Source organism: Physeter macrocephalus, chromosome 18 (genome assembly GCF_002837175.3).
Source record: "Physeter macrocephalus isolate SW-GA chromosome 18, ASM283717v5, whole genome shotgun sequence".
Taxonomy (NCBI): Eukaryota; Metazoa; Chordata; class Mammalia; order Artiodactyla; family Physeteridae; genus Physeter; species Physeter macrocephalus.
Window position 1 is genome coordinate 36339100 of NC_041231.1, and position 22334 is coordinate 36361433.

Sequence of the window (22334 nt, forward strand, 5' to 3'; positions counted from 1 at the left end):
AACATATGTATATGTATAACTGATTCACTTTGTTGTAAAGGAGAAACTAACACACTATTGTAAAACAGTTATACTCCAATAAAGATGTAAAAAAAAAAAAAAAAGAAAAAAGAAAAAAAAAAAAGAGTCTTGTGCCATGATGTTCATTGCAGCTCTATTTACAATAGCAAGGACATGGAAGCAACCTAACTGTCCATCAACAGATGAATGGATAAAGAAGATGTGGCACATATATACAATATATTACTCAGCCATAAAAAGAAATGAAACTGAGTTATTTGTAATGAGGTGGATAGACCTGGAGTCTGTCATACAGAGTGAAGTAAGTCAGAAAGAGAAAAACAAATACCATATGCTAACACATATACATGGAATGAAAAAAAAAAAGGTTCTGAAGAACCTAGGGTCAGGACAGGAATAAAAACGCAGATGCAGAGAATGGACTTGAGGACACGGGGAGTGGGAAGGGTAAGCTGGGATGAAGTGAGAGAATGGCATGCACATATATACACTACCAAATGTAAAATAGATAGCTAGTGGGAAGCAGCTGCATTGCACAGGGAGATCAGCTCAGTGCTCTGTGACCACCTAGAGGGGTGGGATAGGGAGGGTGGGAAGGAGATGCAAGAGGGAGGGGATATGGGGATATATGTATATGCATAGCTGATTCATTTTGTTATAAAGCAGAAACGAACACACCATAGTAAAGCAATTATACACCAATAAAGATGTTAAAAAAAATAAAAAGACCACAAATAACTAATGTTGGTGAGGATGTAGAGAGAAGGGAGCCCTTGTACACTGTTGGTGGGAACATAAATTGGTGCAGCCGCTATGGGAAACAGTGTGGAGGTCCCTCTAAAAACTAAAAATAGAACTACATATGACCCAGCCATTCCATTTCTCGGTATATATCCAAAGAAAACAAAAACACTAATCAAAAAGATAAATGCACCCTAATGTTCACAACAGCATTATTTACAAAAGCCAAGATGTGGATAGGAAGATGTGAATTTATATACATATATATAATTTATATACATACACATATATATATATGTAATGGAGTAACTCAGCCATAAAAAAGAACGAAAATTTTCCATTTGCAACAACAAAGGTAAACCTGGAGAGTATTATGCATAGAGAAATAAGTCAGACAGAGAAAGATAAATACTGTATGTTATCATTTATATGTGGAATCTAAAAAATAAAACAAAGGAATATAACAAAACAGAAACAAACTCACACATACAGAGAAAAAGCTAGTGGTTACCAGTGGGGAGAGGAAAGGGAGGAAGGGCAAGATAGGGGTAGGGCATTAAGAGGTACAAACTACTATGTATAAAATAAATAAGCTATAATGATACATTGTATAGCACAGGGAATATAGCCTATATTTTATAACTTTAAATGGAGTATAATCTATAAAAATTTTGAATCACTATGTTGTACATCTGAAACTAATATATATTGTAAATCAACTATACCTCAATTTAATAAAGCACAGTCCGGGACTTCCCTGGCTGTTCAGTGGTTAAGACTTTGCACTTCCATTGCCGTGGGCATGAGTTCGATCCATGTTCAGGAAACTAAGATCCTGAGTGCTGTGCAGCACGGCCAAAAAATAAAAAGCACAATCCATAAAAAACCCAATAAATTTTATTTCATAAAAATTAAAAACTATAGCTAGGTGAAAGATTCTGTTAAGAGAATGAGAAAACAAGCTACATAATGCAAGAAAATATTCACAAATCACATATCCAACAAAGGACTTGTATCTAGAATATTTAAGAACTCTCAAAACTCAACAGGATAAAAACAAAAAATCCAATTAGAAAATGAGTAAAAGACATGACTAGACATTTTACCAGAGGATATATGGATGGCAAATAAGCACATCAAAGAGGCTCAACATTATTAACCATTAGGGAAACGTAAATTAAAACTGTGATGAGTTATCAGTACATACCCATTAGTATGGCTAAAATTAAAAAATAGTGACAATTCCAGCTGATTTTTGACACTGCTGAATATTCATTTCCTTTTAAATGCCCTTATACTTATTTTTCTAGTTCTCTAAATATTATTTCTCTGTCATCTTCGTGGGTTTCGCTTCCCTGCCTGACTGTGGCCCACTGTTCTCTTTCCTTGAATCTTCCTGGATGATTCTCTTCTGATTTCAAGTACCTTCCATATTTTGATGACTCCCATAGATTTTGATGCACAAATAACTCAAATTCAACATGTCAGAAAAAATGAACTTATCAGCTTCTTCCATAAGACTTTTCTTCCTCCTTATTCTCTCTTCTAGTTATCACTATTTACCCAGTCACTCATGCTTAAAACACCTGAGTCTTAACTTCTTTTTCCCCCTCTCTCTGCCATACAATTAGTCCCCAAATGCTACGAATATTTCTCCAATCAGCCCTCTTTTTGTCCTAGCCTTAGATCAGGTCTTCCTCTTTCGCCTTGACTACAATAGCCATCAGTGGCTTCCCATAACCTACAGAATTAAATCTTAATGTGTATGCAAGGCTTTCTGTAATATGACTCCTACCTATTCTCCTGCCTCTCCTTTCACCGTGTTCTGTATCATATTTTATGCTTCACCAACGTGGACTTTCTTATTCATCCTTGAGGAAACATAACGTCTCTCACCTCGCTGCTTTTGCCCCGCACGTCCCCTCACCATCCATGCTTCCTTTCACCTGGCTGTCTCTATTTCAGCTCAGTTACCATCCCCAGGAAGTCTTAACCTATTCCTATGGGTTTGGATAGATGACTTCTTCTTTGCTCCTATTATACATTGTTCATTTTTATTATTTTTCTTAGCACATTGTATTTGGTATTCCTTTGATATTTTTATGTATTAAAATGATGTATTTTCTAGTCTTGAGGCTAGGAATTGCTTCTTAAATATCTTTGTGTCTTTAACAACTATGGTATTGACTACCAATAGTGGATATTCAATAAATGCTTGATGAATTAATAAATATAAACACTTATGTTCAGTAACATACACCAGGTGTTGTGATAGAAGTATGAAGAGACCACAGTGAGGGCATAAAGTAGGAAGTTTTCAAAAAAGACTTTGAAAGCACATGGTCTCACTCAGAAAAGTTAAATATCTCTTTGCTAATGGAAGAATGTATACTCCAATTGTAAGGGTCAAATACATATATTTTATAGGGTAATTTGGTGCTGTTTATTGACATGGCTAAGACTGAGGAAGGAACGTTTTAGGAGCTGGGAGATCAAGAGATCTCTTTTGGCTATGCTGGATATTTCAGGAAGAGCTGAGTTCTAGAGATACAGATTTAGAACACATCAACATATATAGTTAATATTTATAGTCACGGGACTAGGTGAAATCACCTAGGGGGAGAGGGAACAGAAAGAGTGGGGAGAAGATCAGATTCATTACCAGACAGAGTAACTCTGTTGAGATATTGGGGACCACCACAGGACTTTTAAGATCAAGCAGCATATTAGTGGAATAGCCATAGAAAATGACCCTCTAGAAGAATTTTGGAGTGAGCAACTAATTGAAAAAAATTTTTAAGTAGGAGACAAAAGAAAAAATGTCCAACCAGGTCATTCCTTTAAAAAATATTTTATTTCAAAATAATTTCAGACTTATAGAAAATTGTAAAAAGAGTACAAAGAATTGTCCTATATGTTCACTTGTCCTCATAATGTTAATATTCTTGCCTGAAACAATGATTACTATGGTGGTTGCCAGATAGTAATTTTCCCACCATTCCTTGTATATTTTTTAGTTGGAATTTTGTAGTAAGGAAGAACTTCATCCTTTTCCTTTCTCTCTCTCTTTCTTTCTTTCCTCATTCGTTAATTCATTTATATCAGTATGGACTATTTATGGACAGTCTTATTTTAGCTATTGAATTTAATGTGTTACTACTATGGTTTATTTTGATGTTCAGCTGCCCCAGATTTGGCCAGTGGGAGCCCTTCAAGTTGACTGTTATATTCTTTTTAGCTTATCCCATCATTCTTTGAGATCTCATGTTTTGATACAGTAAGATATTCCAGGCTTATACTGTACTTTTCCTATTCTAATCCTGGAGTCAGTCATTCCTCCAAGGATTCCTGCCTCTTTTTAGTAGAGAATGGTATTTAGAAACCATGACATGAGTGTTAGCTGTGTTCCTGAGATGTAATTCTTCTTGGTTCCCTCAGCAGAAAGAGCCAGGAAATTATCTTTCTGTTTGTCTGTCTCTCTGTCTATGTATCTATCTATCTATCTATCCATCCATCCTTCCTTCTATCATCTATCTATATTAAAAACCATGAGTTTACACTTATGCCTCCTATTCCAATTTAATATCACTGGGTTCATTCTAGTCTTCCCTCTTTCCTTATTTGTTGCTCCCTTCTCTCACAGTCAGAAACCTAGCTTTTATGAACCACAGTATATTTACTTATTTTGTTAAATTCTAGAATACACATAAACTGTTTTTAAATTGCTAACCCATAACATGTGAGAAACATACTCTGCACCACCAGGGAAGTCCCACCATCTTAACTATTTTAAAATGTGCTGTTCAGGACTTCCCTGGTGGCGCAGTGGTTAAGAATCCGCCTGGCAATGCAGGGAACACAGGTTCGAGCCCTGCTCCCGGAAGAGTCCACATGCTGTGGAGCAACTAAGCATGTGTGCCACAGCTACTGAGTCCATGTGTCACAACTACTGAAGCCCGCATGCCTAGAGCCCATGCTCCGCAACAAGAGGAGCCACCGCAATGAGAAGCCCGCACACCACAATGAAGAGTAGCCCCTGGCAACTAGAGAAAGCCTGTGCGCAGCAATGAAGACCCAATGGAGCCAAAAATATACAAATAAATTAATTAAAAATAAATAAATAGGGGCTTCCCTGGTAGCGCATTCGTTGAGAATCTGCCTGCCAATGCAGGGGACACGGGTTCGAGCCCTGGTCTGGGAAGATCCCACATGCCGCAGAGCAACTAGGCCCGTGAGCCACAACTACTGAGCCTGCGCGTCTGGAGCCTGTGCTCAGCAACACGAGAGGCCGCGATAGTGAGAGGCCCGCGCACCGCGATGAAGAGTGGCCCCCACTTGCCGCAACTAGAGAAAGCCCTTGCACAGAAACGAAGACCCAAAACAGCCAAAAATAAATAAATAAATAAATAAATATTTTAAAAATTAAAAAATTAAAAAAAAATAAAGTGTACTGTTCAGTGGTGTTAAGTATTTTCACTTTGTGTAACTAATCTCCAGAATATTTTCATATTGCAAAACTGAAACTCTACACTCATGAAACAACTCTCCATTTCCTTTTCCCCCTAGTCCCTGGCAAGTGGCATTCTATTTTCTGTTTTATGAATTTGACTACTGTAGATACCTCATATAAGTGGAATCATAAAGTGTTTATCTTTTTGTCATTGGCCTATTTCATTTAGCATAATGTCCTCAAGTTTCACCCATCTCCTAAATTTTCAAGCATTCTTTCCCCTTTATTTGCAAATATTTTCTCCAAGATTGTCAGTAGTCTTTTGACCTTTTTTATTATGTTTTTAAAACATGCAAACATTTTAATTTTATGTAGTCAGAATTTGTCAATCATTTTTTCCTTTTTTTGTACCTGGAATTTGAATCATAGTTATAAAGTCTTCCCCTACGCTCAATTATAGAAGAATTTGATCAGTTTTTTTCTGGCCTTGTATAGTTTTATTGTTTAGTTTAATTAAATTTCTGATCTATTTGGAATTTATTCTTGTGTATGTTGGAAGATATGTGTTAAATTTATCTTTTTCCAAATGGCTAACCAGTTGTCCCAGAAATATTTATTAAAATCTTTATCTTTGCTTCAGTGATTTGAGGTGCCACATTTATCATATGCTACATTTTCCTATGGACTGAATCTATTTCTGGACTTTCTATTTTTTTTTTCCCCAGTGGTCTGTCTATTCATGTACCTGTACCACACTCTTCTCATCAGGGAGACTTTATAGTATGTTTTAATGTCTCCTAGGGATAGTTCTTCCTTATAAATATTCTTTCTCAGGGATTTCTTGGCTATTTATTTTTCCACTTGAACTTCAGTCTCTACTTGTCTAGTTTCTTAAAAATGTGTGTAGATATTTTTATTAGTATTGCATTAAATTGATTTTGGGACAACTTTAAATTTTCATGATGTTAAAATATCTTTACCAAGATCAAGTACTGTCTTTCCATTTGTTCATGTCTATTTTTGTCAGACTACTCATTGTTATGGGAGAATTTATGAAAATATATTATGATGCTATTATACCACAATAGTATCTCCAAGAGAGTGGGGTTTTGTCTGTTTTGTTTATTACTATATTCTCAGCATTTGGAACAATACCTGAATATTTGTTGAATTAAAGAATATTTGTTAAATGAAGGAATAGTAAGTTAGATTAAGGATGTTTGTTTTGCCTTGAGAAAGTGAAGAGTATACTAAGAACATTAATTTGGAGAGAACTCATCATAAATAAAAATATAAAATAGTTTCTTTGTAGGTTGTACTTTTGGATAAAATATTTTTATTCTGAAAACATGTTATTTTTCATAATATTTTTACTCTGAAATGCTACATTTCACATGTATCATTGAAATGCTACACGATTTAGAACATTTAATTTTTTCTTATTACATTCTCAGTTCAACTATATTTATTTGAAACAATGTGTAGAGAGTAGTCCCATAGTACCTATTCAGCAGGAATGGCTGGATCACATGTTAATGCTGATACCTGAGTCTTTAAAGGAAGGGAAAGAAAGAGAAGAACTCATTCAAAGTCTCATAAATGAGGTGTCAAGTGATTTTGAAAAAAGCATGAAGAGATATTTGGGTAAGTGGCATTTAACACATGCCAAGCTTGCTTGTTCCCCCACCTCTCCCAATCGAAAGTAGAAATATGAATAATGAACATTATATGTTTAGCTATATGTATTTCTTAGATATTTTTAAAGTTTTAATTTTGAGCCTATAACCTAGTCAAATCTTTGTAATTTAAGGATACTGTTTTTAAGGGTACTTTTTGTAATTTTTATGTGCTTAATAGCTTTTTAATTTTTTACTTTGTCTTTATGGTTATACTATTTACAGGATGGTAAGAAAATATTAATGTGTTTGGGAGATTTATTAGGTATTTAACCTTTGCACTTTTTAATTGGATTAATTTTTTTAAGTGGCCATGCCAGTGACCTTTGAATAGATAGGATGAGAAAAACTGAGAACTTATTAAAGCTTTACTGTATCTGAATTCACCTCCAAAGCAGGGCCGAAATTGTACCAAGAGCATGATTTTGTTTCACACAAGGGATTTTTTTCTTATACTCATTTTGATTCATATTAAACTATACTATCCATTATCAAAAGTTAGAAACTTTAATTTCAGTTAAGTCTTGCAAGGATTTTCAAGAAGTATTAACCTATCTATCTATCTGTAAAATATATGTATATATTATACTTTTTTTTTTTTTTGAGTGAGGAGTGTTCTTGTGAGACCTCCAGTTAAATGGCTTGAAGATGAAGGAGGCCCTTTACCTGAATCCCCTGTGTAAGTAAAATTTTTATAAAACAGTACTGTATCTAGGTTTTGATAACAGATTGAAAATAAACTGACCTTACCTTCAAGGCTACAACTGTGAAGCTCAAAAGTGTTTTGAAAACATGTAAAAAAAAAATAGTACTACTGGTTTTTTTTTTTCCCCAAAGGTATCCTCTACATTGAACTTATCTAGTTGTTGCTTATGCAATTAGTGGGAACATTTATGGATGTATAACTCAACTTGGCCTTAAGTAAGCTTTGGAGTATGCCAGACAGATTTCTCCATCTCTTCTCCCCAATCCTAAGGACTGAGTTTGTTTATCTCTACCCAGGGTAACTGAGCCAGAGCACGGTGGAAGTTAGGGAACTCATGCCTGACCCATCAGCCTGCCTTACCCACAAATGATCTCTGGTCTCTCCGAAGATAATGAACTCTCAAGATCTTGATGTATTTTTATTACATGATTATCTCCTAAGTTTCCCATTGCTGAGTACATTTCTCTCTTCTCAATCCCCGGTCTTCTCACTTTGATACTAATTCCATGTCATAAATATTATTTCCTAAAATGTAGAATGTATCATTTGAATCCTGTTTGATATGGTGTTTTGCTTTTCCAGATGCCTGGATTATTCTAAGCTTTGGCATTCTAACTATCTGCAGACAAGAAATCAAATATTAGCTAGTTTGTACATTGTTCATCCAACTATGAAAATGTTATTGGACCTTGGTTATACAACATTTGCCAATACAGTTTTGCTAGACTTAACTGGAATTAGGTAAAATCCCATATTTATTAATTAACATTTAAAATTTGAATGTCTCCTGCTTGAGTCTTTATATTTTGACTATGTAATTTAAAAAACTGATTGATAAATACTCAGGACTTTTCTTAGGTTAAAAAAATTTTTAATTTACCTTGCTTGTTTCAACAATTTTGTATCATGACCAATATCTATTGTTTGCTTTAAATCATTTTTTTTCATAAATAGAGGTAAAGGCCCAATTGATTGTGAATCACTGAAAAATGATTTATCCATACAAGCTAGAAAGGCAGAAGAGAAGATAATGAACACTTGGTATCCAAAGGTTATAAGTCTCTTTACCAAGAAGGAGTCACTAGAAGGCATTAAACCTGAGAAACTGGATGCATTTTATAACTGTGTTTCCACACTTATGTCAAATCAGGTAAATAGGTTTTGTATATTTTAAATGATAATGTTATAATGTTATTGAAGTTACTTTAGTATTTTAAATAAATCTTCTTTAGATATAGTGCTATATAATTATTTTGAAATAAATTAAGAAAGACTTTTACTATAATTTTGTTTAAATAACTTTAGCAGAAAAATGCTTCATTTCTGGAAGCAGTCTAAAAATGAGAGGTAAGGGCTTCCCTGGTGGCGCAGTGGTTAAGAATCTGCCTGCCAATGAAGGGAACATGGGTTCAAGCCCTGGTCTGGGAAGATCCCATATGCCACGGAGCAACTAAGCCCATGCGCCACAGCTACTGAGCCTGTGTTCTAGAGCCGGTGAGTCACAACTACTGAGCCTGTGTGCCTAGAGCCCTGCTCCGCAACAAGAGAAGCCACCGCAGTGAGAAGCCCGCGCACCACAACGAAGAGTAGCCCCCACTTGCTGCGACTAGAGAAAGCCCATGTGCAGCAATGAAGACCCAACACAGCCAATAAATAAATAAATAAATAAATAAATAAATAAATAAATAAAATCTAAAAAAATAATAAAAATAAAAAATAAAATGAGAGGTAAGTCTAGAAGTATGTGTCAATATTATGATTGATTGATTACTGGATTCATGCTTAAAGGCTATAACTAATTATCTATAGCTTTATTGGAGTAAATTAACAAAAGTACTATCTAGTGAACATATTTTTGAACTTATGAAATTACAAGTTAGTTGATTCTCGTTTTGTTCTCAGTAAAATCTTGGTTTGAAACGTTATTGATCGTCTTTAAATGACAAACAGAAAGAGAATATGATTTTATACAATTATTTTTTGGGCTCCTTGAATTTTTACTATTGTAGAAATGTAATCCTAGAAAAATAGTTTTGAATAAAAACTTTTCCTTTTTGTAAAGACCTCCAAAGAGTCCATGAATTTTGCCTTTATTTAAAAAACACAGGTAGAAGGACTTCCAAGCCTGCTGTATTTTTTTTAAAATTAATTTATTTATTTTAATATTTATTTTTGGCTGTGTTGGGTCTTCGTTTCTGTGCGAGGGCTTTCTCTAGTTGTGGCAAGCGGGGGCCACTCTTCATCGCGGTGCGTGGGTCTCTCACTATCGCGGCCTCTCTTGTTGCGGAGCATGGGCTCCAGACGCGCAGGCTCAGTAGTTGTGGCTCACGGGCCTAGTTGCACAGAGGCATGTGGGATCTTCCCAGACCAGGGCTCGAACCCGTGTCCCCTGCATTGGCAGGCAGATTCTCAACCACTGCGCCACCAGGGAAGCCCGAATTTTTCCATTTTTAAAGGGAATTTATATATACACATATATATATATATATATATATATATATATATGGTATGTAATACTGTAACTAATATACATGATTTCCTTTTTACCTTTATCCTCTTAAGAGGACTATGATTATATGATAAGAAGTTAAGAGATGAGGAAAGTTTTGAAGATTATTTAGATATATGTTTGTCTACCTTGCTTAAATTTCTAATAGTTGGTTCTGCATAAGAAAGCATTATTCATACTTTGGTAACTTACAGTGCACATTTCTAAGTTCCAGTGGCTTCACTCTCACTTAGTGATGTGCTGGAAATCTGACCCCAGGAGAAAAAGCCCTGGTTTGTAGTGTTTGCCAATTTCCATGGGGTAAATATTCCCACCATGGTGATTTTTCAAGCATCCAAGAGTTTAGTATCTGGCTCACAAAATTCTTGAATGTTTAACAACTGGCTCTTATAACTGTAGGAGCTAGCTCTAGTACACTACTGTCCCTTGCCCCGTATACATGTCACCTCATGACACCCCCAAACTTAGGTTTCAGGCCTCTCCTCCCCTCAGTCTTTACCATATTGTTGGGTCTTCTGGAACTTTTTCTGTACCAGGGACAGAATTACTAAAGGATGTAGAAGATTCTGAGTTGCCATTTTAAGATTGTTGATATTCTATAGAAAAATTAAAGTTTGTATATATTGTCCTATTTATTTTAGACTATATTTATTAAGAACATATTGTGCTGAATGAAGATAATTTTCAGGACTAAATGGATTGGTAGAGTGAATTAATTATAGGCAATAGGTTACTGATTTTAGTTAAAGGTTCAGTTTGTACTTTCTAAAGTAATAATAACTTATGGCATCACGCAGCTAAAAGAGCTCTTAAAGAGAACTGTAGAAGGATTTGTAAAACTCTTTGACCAAGAAGATCAACGAGGGCTGCCAATATTTAAGATGGAATTGACGTTTGATGATGATAAAATGGAATTTTATCCTACTTTTCAAGATTTGGAAGATGTTGTTTTGGGTTTGGTTGAGCGAATAGCTGAAGCTCTGCAGGTATTTCTTTATTCTTATCCACTGGGTTTCTGTTTTTTAAAATTTTTATTGGAGTATAGTTGGTTTACGATGTTGCATTAGTTTCAGGTGTATAGCAAAGTGAATCGGTTATACATATACACATACCCAGTCTTTTTTTTAGATTCTTTTCCCAGATAGGCCATTACGGAGTATTGAGTAGAGTTCCCTATAGGTCCTTATTAGTTACCTATTTTATATATAGTAGTGTGTATATATCAATCCCAATCTCTCAATTTATCCCTCCCTCCCCCTTATCCCCTGGTAACCATGAGTTTGTTTTCTACATCTGTGACTCTGCCCATTGGGTTTCTTTATATGTCCCTTTTTCGAACTTTTAAATTGACTTGAAGCTCTATAAAGTGTATATGTACATAAAATGTTATAACTCGTAGTTTTCTTTCCATCCTCCAGGTTATTTTAAGTTAAAAGTGCTTTCTCTTTGAGAAAGTTTCCTGGCTTGAGATGACTTTTTTCTTCTTATAAGTTTTACTGCAGTTATGAATTGATATTTTTGTGCATGTCTCATGTTCCCTACTGAGTTGTGAACTTCTTAAGGACAAGATCCAAGTCATGTTTGTTCTTTCTAGAGCTTTCTAGTATAATCACTTCAACATTATAGTTCCTCAATAAATATTTGTTGAATGATAGAAAACTAACCCAGCTAAGGTTTTATATTAGACTACAGACAATTTTAAATCATTATTTTGCATCAAGTTATCTTTTCTTGGACCGCTGAAATCTGAAATGAATTTTTTAAAGTATAGTATAAGATCTACATATAGATCAATTGCACAGATATTTATTTCATGAATTGTCATTTTTATTTATGTTAGAATGTCCAAACAGTACCCTCTTGGCTCTCAGGAACTTCAACAACTGTGAATCTTGACACAGAACTTCCTGAACATGTGTTACAATGGGCTCTTGATACACTGAAGGTGGCAGTACATCATAACTTAGAAGATGCAAGAAAACATTATGAGACATATGGTATATATGACACATAATATTATATCTCTTTTTTTGCCATAAAAGAATGCCATTTTATTTTTACTAGAATTTGGTCAGTTATTTGGTTGTCTGGATCTGTTATGAAAGAGCAGAGAGCCAGGAGTGAGCATAGGCATGGCTTTTGGCAGAGTCATGGATCAAACCCAAGAAACTTGAATTCTGTTGTTCAGTCCAAAGGGTGAATGTTAACTGGAGCAGGGTCATAAAGCCAAAATGTAGAGAGAAGAGTTGTTGGCATAAGGAGAAAGTTAAATCAAGGGCAAAAGCAAGGTAATTTCTAAGAATAGTTTTGAAGAGTCTGCAGCTCAGTAGCCTCCTCAAGTGTGTTATGGGCTCAGGATAGATAGTTGTTATTTTACATTCTATTAACCAAAACCTTTTATTGACTGGCTTATCTGTACCTCTAAGTTATTTTACATACCCTATTATTTTTATTTTAAAAGTCTGCATTTAACCTGGTTTGCTTATTAAGTCTATTTTATGTTATTCTGTCTGTTCCTATTAGTGTATGTTAATAGTCTATTAATAATATTTAATTGAATAGGCTACTCCATTCTATGATTATATAAAAAAGCACTTTACCTTTTTAAGAGGGTGTTACTGAGATTTAAGTTAGATTATTAATTTTCAGTTGAAAAATACAATTGGCTCCTTGATGGAACTGCAGTTAAGCTGATAGAGACTTTTCAGACAGAAGATCATACTTTTGATGAATACACAGAGGTAAGTGTTAATTCTGTTTTTCATTAATGTCTTTGAATTTCTTTTTAAAATTAAGATCTTTTTATTCTAAAAAATAAATGCTTCAGTCTAAGTTAACAGAATTTCTTATTCAAAACATCATTTTTGTAAACTCATATTTTCATCTAATAATTTCGCTAGTCATTCATTTAAGTCATTCATTGATTCAACAAAAATATTTCTCATCACATTCAGAGACATAGTAAGATTTTGGTGATGCAAAAATAAATAATACATAAGCATTATCCTCAAGAGCTTGTATTTGGCATGGAAGCCAGACATCGAAATAACAACTGTGATATATTGAGATTAGTACTAGAATGGAGATAGGGACAAAGTGTTGTGGAAGCTCACAAGAAGGAATGATTACTTTTGCTTTTGGAAATTGGTGGAGGTTTCTAGAAAAAGTGAAAAGTGGGCTGGACTTTGAAGTAGATGTTTATATGTGGAGAAGAGAAGAAATGTAACATAAGAAAAGGCCAAAAGTATTTAGAGGTGTTCAGAGAATGTCAAATAAACCCCAAATGGCTGAAGAGTAGGTAATTAGGGATACAATATATGGGGTATTTTGTGTTTCCATACAAATTTTAGAATTAATTGCTCTAGTTCTATGAAAAATGCCATTGATACTTTGGTAGGCTTGCACTGAATATGTAGATTGCCTTGGGAAGTATGGTCATTTTAACAGTATTAATTCTTTTACTTCATGAGCCTGGTATAACTTTCCATTTGTTTGTGTTGATTCAATATCTTTCATCAATGTCTTATAGTTTTCAGAGTACAGGTCTTTTACATCCTCGGCTAGATTTATTACTAGGTATTTTATTCTTTTTGATGCAATTGTAAATGGGACTGTTTTCTTAACTTCTCCTTCTGATAGTTCATTATTAACATGTAGAAACAGAACAGATTTCTGTATATTAATTTTGCATCCTGCAACTTCCCTGAATTTATTTATTACTTCTTACACAATTTTGGTGGTGTCTTTAGGATTTTCTATATGGGTTATCATGTCATCCGCAAACAGTGACAGTTTTACTTCTTCCTTTCCAATTTGGATGCCCTTTATTTCTTTTTCTTGTCTGTTTGCTGTGGCTAGGACTTCCAATACTATGTTGAATAAAAGTGGTGAGAGCAGGCATCCTTGTCTTGTTCCTGATCTTAGAGGAAATGCTTTCAGCTTTTCACCATTGAGTATGATGTTGGCTGTGTAATATAGCCTTTATTATGTTGAAGTATGTTTCCTCTATACACATTTTTTGACAGTTGCTCTCATAAATGGAATTTGCATTGTGCCAAAAGCTTTTTCTACACCTATTGAGATGATCAGATGGTTTTTATTCTTCATTCCATTAATATGGTGTATCACATTGATTGATTTGCAGTTATTAAATCATCCTTGCATCCTTGGGATAAATCCCACTTGATCATGGTATATGATCCTTTTAATGTATTGTTGAATTCAGTTTGATAATATTTTGTTGAGGATTTTTGCATCTATGTTCATCAGTGATATTTGCCTGTAATTTTCTTTTTGTCTGTTGTCTTTTTCTGGTTTTGGTATCAGGGTGATGCTGGCCTCATGTAATGAATTTGGAAGCATTCCTTCCTCTGCAATTTTTTGGAATAGTTTGAGGATAGGTGTTAACTCTTAAGTGTTTTGTAGAATTTACCTACAAATCTGTCTGGTCCTGGACTTTTGTTTGTTGGGAGTTTTAAAATTATTGATTAAATTACTTTACTGAATTGGTCTGTTCATATTTTATATTTACCCTATTCAGTCTTGGCAGATTGTACATTTCTCAGAATTTGTCCATTTCTTCTAGGTTGTCCATTTTATTGTCTTATAATTGTTGGTAACAATGCCATGTGATCCTTTGTATTTCTTTGAGTCAGTTACTTCTCTTTCATTTCTGATTTTTATTTGGGCCCTCTCTCTTTTTTTCTTAATGAGTTTGGCTAAAGGTTTATCAATTTTGTTTATCTTTTCAAAGAACCAACTCTTGTTTTCACTGATCTTTTCTATTAATTTTTAAATCTCTATTTCCACTCTGATCTTTATTTCTTTCCTTTAGCTAATTTTAGATTTTGTTTTTCTTTTTGTAGTTCCTTTAGCTGTAAGGTTAAATTGCTTATTTGAGGATTTCCTTGTTTCCTGAGGTAGGCTTGTATCACTATAATTTATCTCTTAGAACTGCTTTTGCTGTATCTCATATATATATATATATTTTTTTATTGAAGTATAGTTGATTTACAATGTCGTGTTAGTTTCTGGTGTACAGCAAAGTGATTCAGTTATACATATATATAAATATTCTTTCTCATATTCTTTTCCATTATTGTTTATTGCAGGATATTGAATATAGTTCCCTGTGCTCTACAGTAGGATCTTGTTGTTTATCTAATTTATATATAGTAGTTTGCATCTGCTAATCTCAAACTCCCAATTTATCCCCCAACCCCCTTTCCCCTTTGGTAACCATAAGTTTGTTTACCCTATATATTTTGGATCATTGTGTTTCTATTTTCATTTGTCTCTAGGTATTTTTTTATTTCCTCTTTGATTTCTTCAGTGACCCATTGGTTGTTTCGTTGTGGTTTTAATTTGTATTTCACTGATGACTAGTGATGCTGAACATCTTCTAATGTATTACTTTCCACCCATGTATCTTCTTAAAAATAAACTGCCTGGGGCTTCCCTGGTGGCGCAGTGGTTGGGAGTCCGCCTGCCGATGCAGGGGATGCGGGTTCATGTCCCGGCCCGGGAAGATCCCACATGCCGCGGAGTGCCTGGGCCCGTGAGCCATGGCCGCTGGGCCTGCGCGTCCGGAGCCTGTGCTCCGCAACGGGAGAGGCCGCAACAGTGAGAGGCCCAAGTACCGCAAAAAAAAAAAAAAAAAAAGTCTGTCCTAGTAATTTTTATATTTTAAGTTGTGTTTTTTATTCTTATTGTTTAATTATAATGGATTTATTTTATTGGGCTATATTATTATAAAATTCTTATTATTGAGTTTTAAGCTGTCTTTATATATTTTCTCGAAAAGTCTTTTATCTGCAAAATGTTTTGCAATATTTTCTCGCAGCATGTGCCTTGACTTTTCATTTTTGTAACCACGTCTTTCAAGGAGCAAGCATTTTAAATTCTATTGAATTCCAGTCTATCAATTTTTTCATTTAAGGTTCATTCTTTTTAAGGTCCTATCTATCTTTTTGTTTGCCTACTCCATGGTCACAAAGATTTGTGCCTATATTTTCTTCTAGACATTTTATAGTTTCAGCTTTTACATTTAGGTCCATTACCCATCATACATAATTTTAACATATGGTGTGGAATATGAGTCATGGTTCGATTTTTTCCATGTGGGTATCAAGCTGTACCAACATCATTGATTGAAAATATCATCATTGGAACTTCCCTGGTTGCACAGTGGTTAAGAATCCGCCTGCCAATGCAGGGGACATGGGTTTGATCCCTGCTCCGGGAGGATCCCACATGCTGCGGAGCATCTAAGCCCATGCGCCACAACTACTGAAGCCCGCGCACCTAGAGCCCATGAGCCACAACTTCTGAGCCCACACGCTGCAACTACTGAAGCCTGCACTCTCTAGCGCCCACATGCCACCACTACTGAGCCGTGCACCACAACTACTGAAGTCCACGCGCCTAGAGCCTGTGCTCCACAACAAGAGAAGCCACCGCACTGAGAAGCCCACGCACCTCAACGAAGAGTAGCCTCTGCTCGCCACAGCTAGAGAAAGCCTGCGTGCAACAACGAAGACCCAACACAGACAAAAACAAAAAAAAGAAAAAAAGAGAATACCGTCTTTTCCCCATTAAATTATCTTGGCATCTTTATTGAAATTCAATTGACTCTATGTTTGTGGGTCTATTTCTGGATTTTATATTCTTTTCCATTGATTTATAGATCTATTCTTATGCCAATACCATAATCTTGATTTCTGTAGTTTTACAGTAATTTTTAAAATTAGGTATTAATTATAAGTTCTCTACTTTTTTCTTCTTTTTCAAAATTATCTTGAATACTCTATGTTTTCTGTATTTCCATGTACATTTCAAAATCAATTTCTATAAAGAAGCCAGCTGGGATTTTGATTAGGATTGAATTGAATTTCTTTTTTTTTTTTTTGGCTGCACTGCACGGCATGCAGAATCTTAGTTACCCAACCAGGGATCGAAGCCTTGCACCCTGCAGTGGAAGTGTGGAGTCCTAACCACTGGACTGCCAGGGAAGTCCCAGTCATTTATTCACTTTTAGCATTATTAATATAGCTGTATTTCTGTCTGCTATTTTACTTTTTGTTTTCTATATGTCTCATGTCTTTTTTGTTCTTCTATTCTTCCTCTTTTACTGCTTTCTTTTACATTAAATGAATATTTTCTAATGAAACAATTAAATTTCTTTAATGATTTTTTCAATTTTTAAAAAAGTTTTTCTTAGTGTTTATTCTAGGACTTATGAGAGAAGCCTAACTTAAATAGATTCAGATTTATGCTAGCTTAATTCCAGTGAGATATAGAAACATTATTCCTATATAGTTCTATACCCTTTCCCCCTTTTTGTAGTATTATTGTTATACATATTACGTATATTAATGTTACAAACCCAACAATACATTGTTATAATTATTACTTTACCATCTGTAGTCATTTCCTTAGCCCAGTACAGCTTTGCCTCCACCTTTCTTCTTTGTACTCTTACGTTTATGTTTAAAATATATTTACATTTCTATATGTTAGATGCCCAACAATACATTATTATACATGTTATTTTATACATTATATATAATATAGATATAATATATATGATGTGTATTATACATATTATTTTATACAACTCTTTTTAATATTGGTTAAGAGAAAGAGGGAGAAAAATATGTACTTATACTATCTTTTATAATTACGTAATTTGTTTTACTGATACTCTTTGTTTTTCCTTATGGGAAAAACACCATCTGGGGTTACTTGCTTTCAACCTGAGGAAGTCCCATTAGTATTTCTTATAGGACAGGTCTGCTTAAAAAATTCTCTCAGTTTTTGTATATCTGGAAATACCATTATTTTATCTTGATTTTTGAAATATAGCTTTTCTGGATTTAGAATTCTTGGTTGACAGTTTTTAACTGTTCCTGATTCAAGATTTTCTCCTTGTCGATGGCTTTCTGTATTTTTACTATCATGTGTCTGTTTCTGAATCTCTTTGCATTTATCTTAAAGTGCTTTGAACTACTGGATGTGTAGATTGGTGGTTTTCAATCAGTTTGGGAATCTTTCAGCTATTGTGGTCTTGAATATTTTTTGTGCTTCTTTCTCTCTCTCTTGTGCTTCCTTCTGATACTCTCGTTACATATGCATTGGTCCACTTAATTATGTCCCATATTTAACAGAGGCTCTGTTTTTTTCTTCATTTTTTTTTCCATTTGTTTTTTGGATTGCATAAATTCTATCAGTCTACCTTCAAGTTTGCTAATTCTTTCTTCTGTCAGTTCAGATCTACTGTTGAGCCTCTCTAGATAATTTTCCATTTCAGTTATTGTACATTTCAACTCCAAAATTTCCATTTAGTTCTTTTTTCTTTTTTGTAATTTCTAAACCTTTCATCTATCTGATGAGACATGCTCATTGTACCTTCCTTTACTTCTTTAAGCATGATTTCCTTTAATTCTTTGAACGTATTTGTAATGGCAACTTTCAAGTTTTTTTCTGTTAAATTCGATTGTTTTTGGTTGTGCTGACAGGCAGTTTCTGTTGCCTGCATTTTTAAAAACCAGTGTATGGGTCCTACTTTCCTGTTTCTTTGTATGTCTCATAATTTTCTGTTGGAATCTGAACATGTTAGATAATATATCGTAGCAACTCTAGGCCCTGTTCCCCCTTCCAGTTTGTTATTTTTATTTGCTTGTTTATTTGTTTAGTGACTGGGTAGATTATTTTAGTGAAGCCTATCTCTCTCCCCCACCCTCTGAAGTGTTAAGCCTTTGATGTTACTCCTCCAGGAGCCACAGCTTTTGGTGTGCCCAAAGTCATCCTGGGAGGCCATGCTTTCAAATGGCTTTCTTCTCTCTTTCTCTGGCCACACATAGCTGTTAGTTTTCACTTTTTGTTGGCTAATTGCTGTATTGTTTTCAACAATGCCATGGAAGTATAAATTGCTCTACTGATTAATCAAATTCAGACTTCCTTGAAAGAGCAGTTCCCAGGGTCAGTGTTTGATAGTTATTCTACCCTAGGACGGCTTCTACCAGCAGTCTCCTTCCCTGGCTCTCTCCCTCAAACTAGCCGGTCTGTGATTTAGCCCAAATCTTCACCAAATCCCTGAATCTTCCTCACAGTTGCTCTCTACCACAACCTCCAATGTTTTTGAGGGCACACTTAGGCTTGAACTTTTCCGTGCTCTATTGCAAATGAAGTCAATTCCTTTGGGAAAAGATTAGGAGGTATCTATTTTATGACCTGCTTCCCCTTCACTTCCAGGCAAAATCTCTGAGCCAAGGCCCTGGAGCTGGGAATGGGGATAGTGACATGCTTCTCTCAGTGACAATCCCACTGAAGGGCTTGAACCCTCAGTGGAGTAGGGAGCAGTAACCTGAGGTTTTCCTGTCTTTCTTCTGATATGGATCCACCACCTTACCAGCCAGGGAAAGTGTGATTCATGTCTCAGTGGTACCATAACCAAGGTAGACCCTCCCTTCCATGAGTGGTATCTGGGTGGAACAAGGGAGTCCCCACCTTCTAATTGTACTCACCAAGAACGTAGCTTTATCAACAGCTATTTAAGCCCTCCAACTGAAACCTGTGTGGAAAGATAGCCCTGTGTTCTTGAGTGCACTTATCTGGAGTGGAGTTTCAACCTTGCTGAGCTGGGAACACGGAGGGAGGGAGCAATCCAGGTTCAAATACCACAGATTCTCACTTTTCTTACCAAATATTCATAGATTTTCATGAATAGATGTTTCTTCATTTTCTGTATACTCTTATGACCATTTTCAGAGGCTTTAAATTACATGCTTGTTTTTAAAATAATTTTCACCAGTTTCACTGGGGAGCAGGTCCACAGAGCTCCTCATGTTGTCATGCTGGAAGTGTTTTCTGGGTTTCTTTCTGTAATTTTAAAAATCTGGCTTCTTTTAAGATTTTCTCTTTTTTGTTGCTTCTCAGCTATTTGATTGTGAAGTGCTTTCATATTGTTTCTTTTGTATTTCTTTTGTTTGAGAAGAAATACTGTTGAGATTCTAAGGTCTGTTTAGTTCTTATCAAACTTGGAAAATATTCAGACATTATTACTTCAATTTTTTTTGTTTGCCTCCTTCCCCCAATTCTGGAATTCCAATTTCATGTATATGAAATTGTTTGATATTATTCCAGAGGTTACTGAAGTTCTGTTCAGAGTTTTCAGTTTCTTCTCTCTATGCTTCATTTTGGATAATTCTTTTGCATCATTTTAAGTACACTAAGGGCTTCCCTGGTGGTGCAGTGGTTAAGAATCTGCCTGCCAATGCAGGGGACACAGGTTCAAGCCCTGGTCCAGGAAGATCCCACATGCCGTGGAGCAACTCAACCCGTGTGCCATCACTACTGAGCCTGCGCTCTAGAGCCTGCAAGCCACAACTACTGAGCCCTCGAGCCACAACTACTGAAACCTGCACACCTAGAGCCCGTGCTCCGCAACAAGAGAAGCCACTACAATGAGAAGCCCGTGCACCACAACGAAAAGTAGCCCCTGCTCGCCGCAACTAGAGAAGGCCCGTGCACAGCAATGAAGACCCAATGCAGCCAAAAATAATAAATCAAAATAAATAAATAAATAAAATATTAAATACATTTATCCTTTCTTCTCTGGTGTTAAACTGCTGTTACTCATATTAAGTAACATTTTCGTTTCAGATATTGTATTTTCCCAATTTTTTTGTAAATATTATTTTTGCTTTATTATGTTCATATTTTATTTTACATTCTTGAACATAATAGAGCATATTTCTAATAGGTTACAGGGAGGCTGGTCTGTATCATTTCAGTCCACCATATAGTGCTTTTCCATTTTCCCCCAACATTTTTGTGTTCTATAAGTCTTGTACTTGTTTCATAAAATATAATTGCTAAGTATTCTATTTTTTGAAGATGTTATACATGGAATTGTTTTCTTAATTTCATTTTTGTATTGTTGATTACTAATGTCTAGAAATACAATTGATTTTTGTATATTGGTCTTATATCCTGCAAACTTGTTGAACTTTATTAATCTTCATAGTTTTATGTGTATGTGTGTATATTGTTTAGGGTTTTCTATATATAATATGTCATTTGCAAGTAGAGATTGTCTTATTTCTTCCTTTTTAATATGGATGCCTCATTTTTTTTTTCTGCTTAATTTCCCTGGCTAGTACCCCTGGTATAATGTTGAGTAGAAGTAGTGAGAGTAGATACCCTATTTGTTCTTGAGCTTAGAGGGAAAAAAAAATTATTTTTTAAACCATTAAATATAATATTAGTTGCAGATTTTTCCTAGATACTCTATCAAGCTGCGGACATTGGCTACTATTCCTGGTTTGTTAAGTGCTACTACCACAAAAGAGTGATAGATTTTGTTAAATGCTTTTTTTAAAAAAATTTAACTTTATTTATTTTTTTATACAGCAGGTTATTAGTCATCCATTTTATACACATCAGTGTACAGTACACATATCAATCCCAGTCTCCCAATTCATCACACACCCCCCGCCCCCTGCCGCTTTCTCCCCTTGGTGTCCATATGTTTCTTCTCTACTTCTGTGTCTCAATTTCTGCCCTGCAAACCAGTTCATCTGTACCATTTTTCTAGGTTCCACATACATGCATTAATATAAGATACTTGTTTTTCTCTTTCTGACTTACTTCACTCTGTATGACAGTCTCTAGGTCCATCCACGTCTCTACAAATGACCCAATTTCATTCCTTTTTATGGCTAAGTAATATTCCACTGTATATATGTACCACATCTTCTTTATCCATTCATCTGTCGATGGGCATTTAGGTTGCTTCCATGACCTGGCTATTGTAAATAGTGCTGCAATGAGCATTGGGATGCATGTGTCTTTTTGAATTATGGTTTTCTCAGGGTATATGCCCAGTAGTGGGGTTGCTGGGTCATATGGTAATCCTATTTTTAGTTTCTTAAGGAACCTCCATACTGTCTCCGTAGTGGCTATATCAATTTACATTCCCACCAACAGTGTAAGAGGGTTCCCTTTTCTCCACACCCTCTCCAGCATTTGTTGTTTGTAGATTTTCTGATGATGCCCATTCTAACTGCTGTGAGGTGATACCTCATTGTAGTTTTGATTTGCATTTCTCTCATAATTAATGATGTTGAGCAGCTTGTCATGTGCCTCTTGGCCATCTGTATGTCTTTTTTGGAGAAATGTCTATTTAGGTCTTCTGCCCATTTTTGGATTGGGTTGTTTGTTTTTTTATAT

The 22334-nt window shown here is 35.1% G+C and overlaps 1 protein-coding gene across 1 annotated transcript in view; it reads left to right on the plus strand.

The window, feature by feature from the left end:
- Positions 1-22334, plus strand: part of DNAH12 (dynein axonemal heavy chain 12) — a 233836-nt gene that overhangs the window by 28756 nt on the left and 182746 nt on the right. The window contains exons 5-11 of the mRNA XM_024123804.3: positions 6667-6856; positions 7495-7567; positions 8177-8335; positions 8549-8744; positions 10901-11089; positions 11944-12100; positions 12753-12844. Of these exons, the coding sequence (XP_023979572.1) occupies positions 6667-6856; positions 7495-7567; positions 8177-8335; positions 8549-8744; positions 10901-11089; positions 11944-12100; positions 12753-12844 (1056 nt within the window). The remainder of the gene's footprint in view (positions 1-6666; positions 6857-7494; positions 7568-8176; positions 8336-8548; positions 8745-10900; positions 11090-11943; positions 12101-12752; positions 12845-22334) is intronic.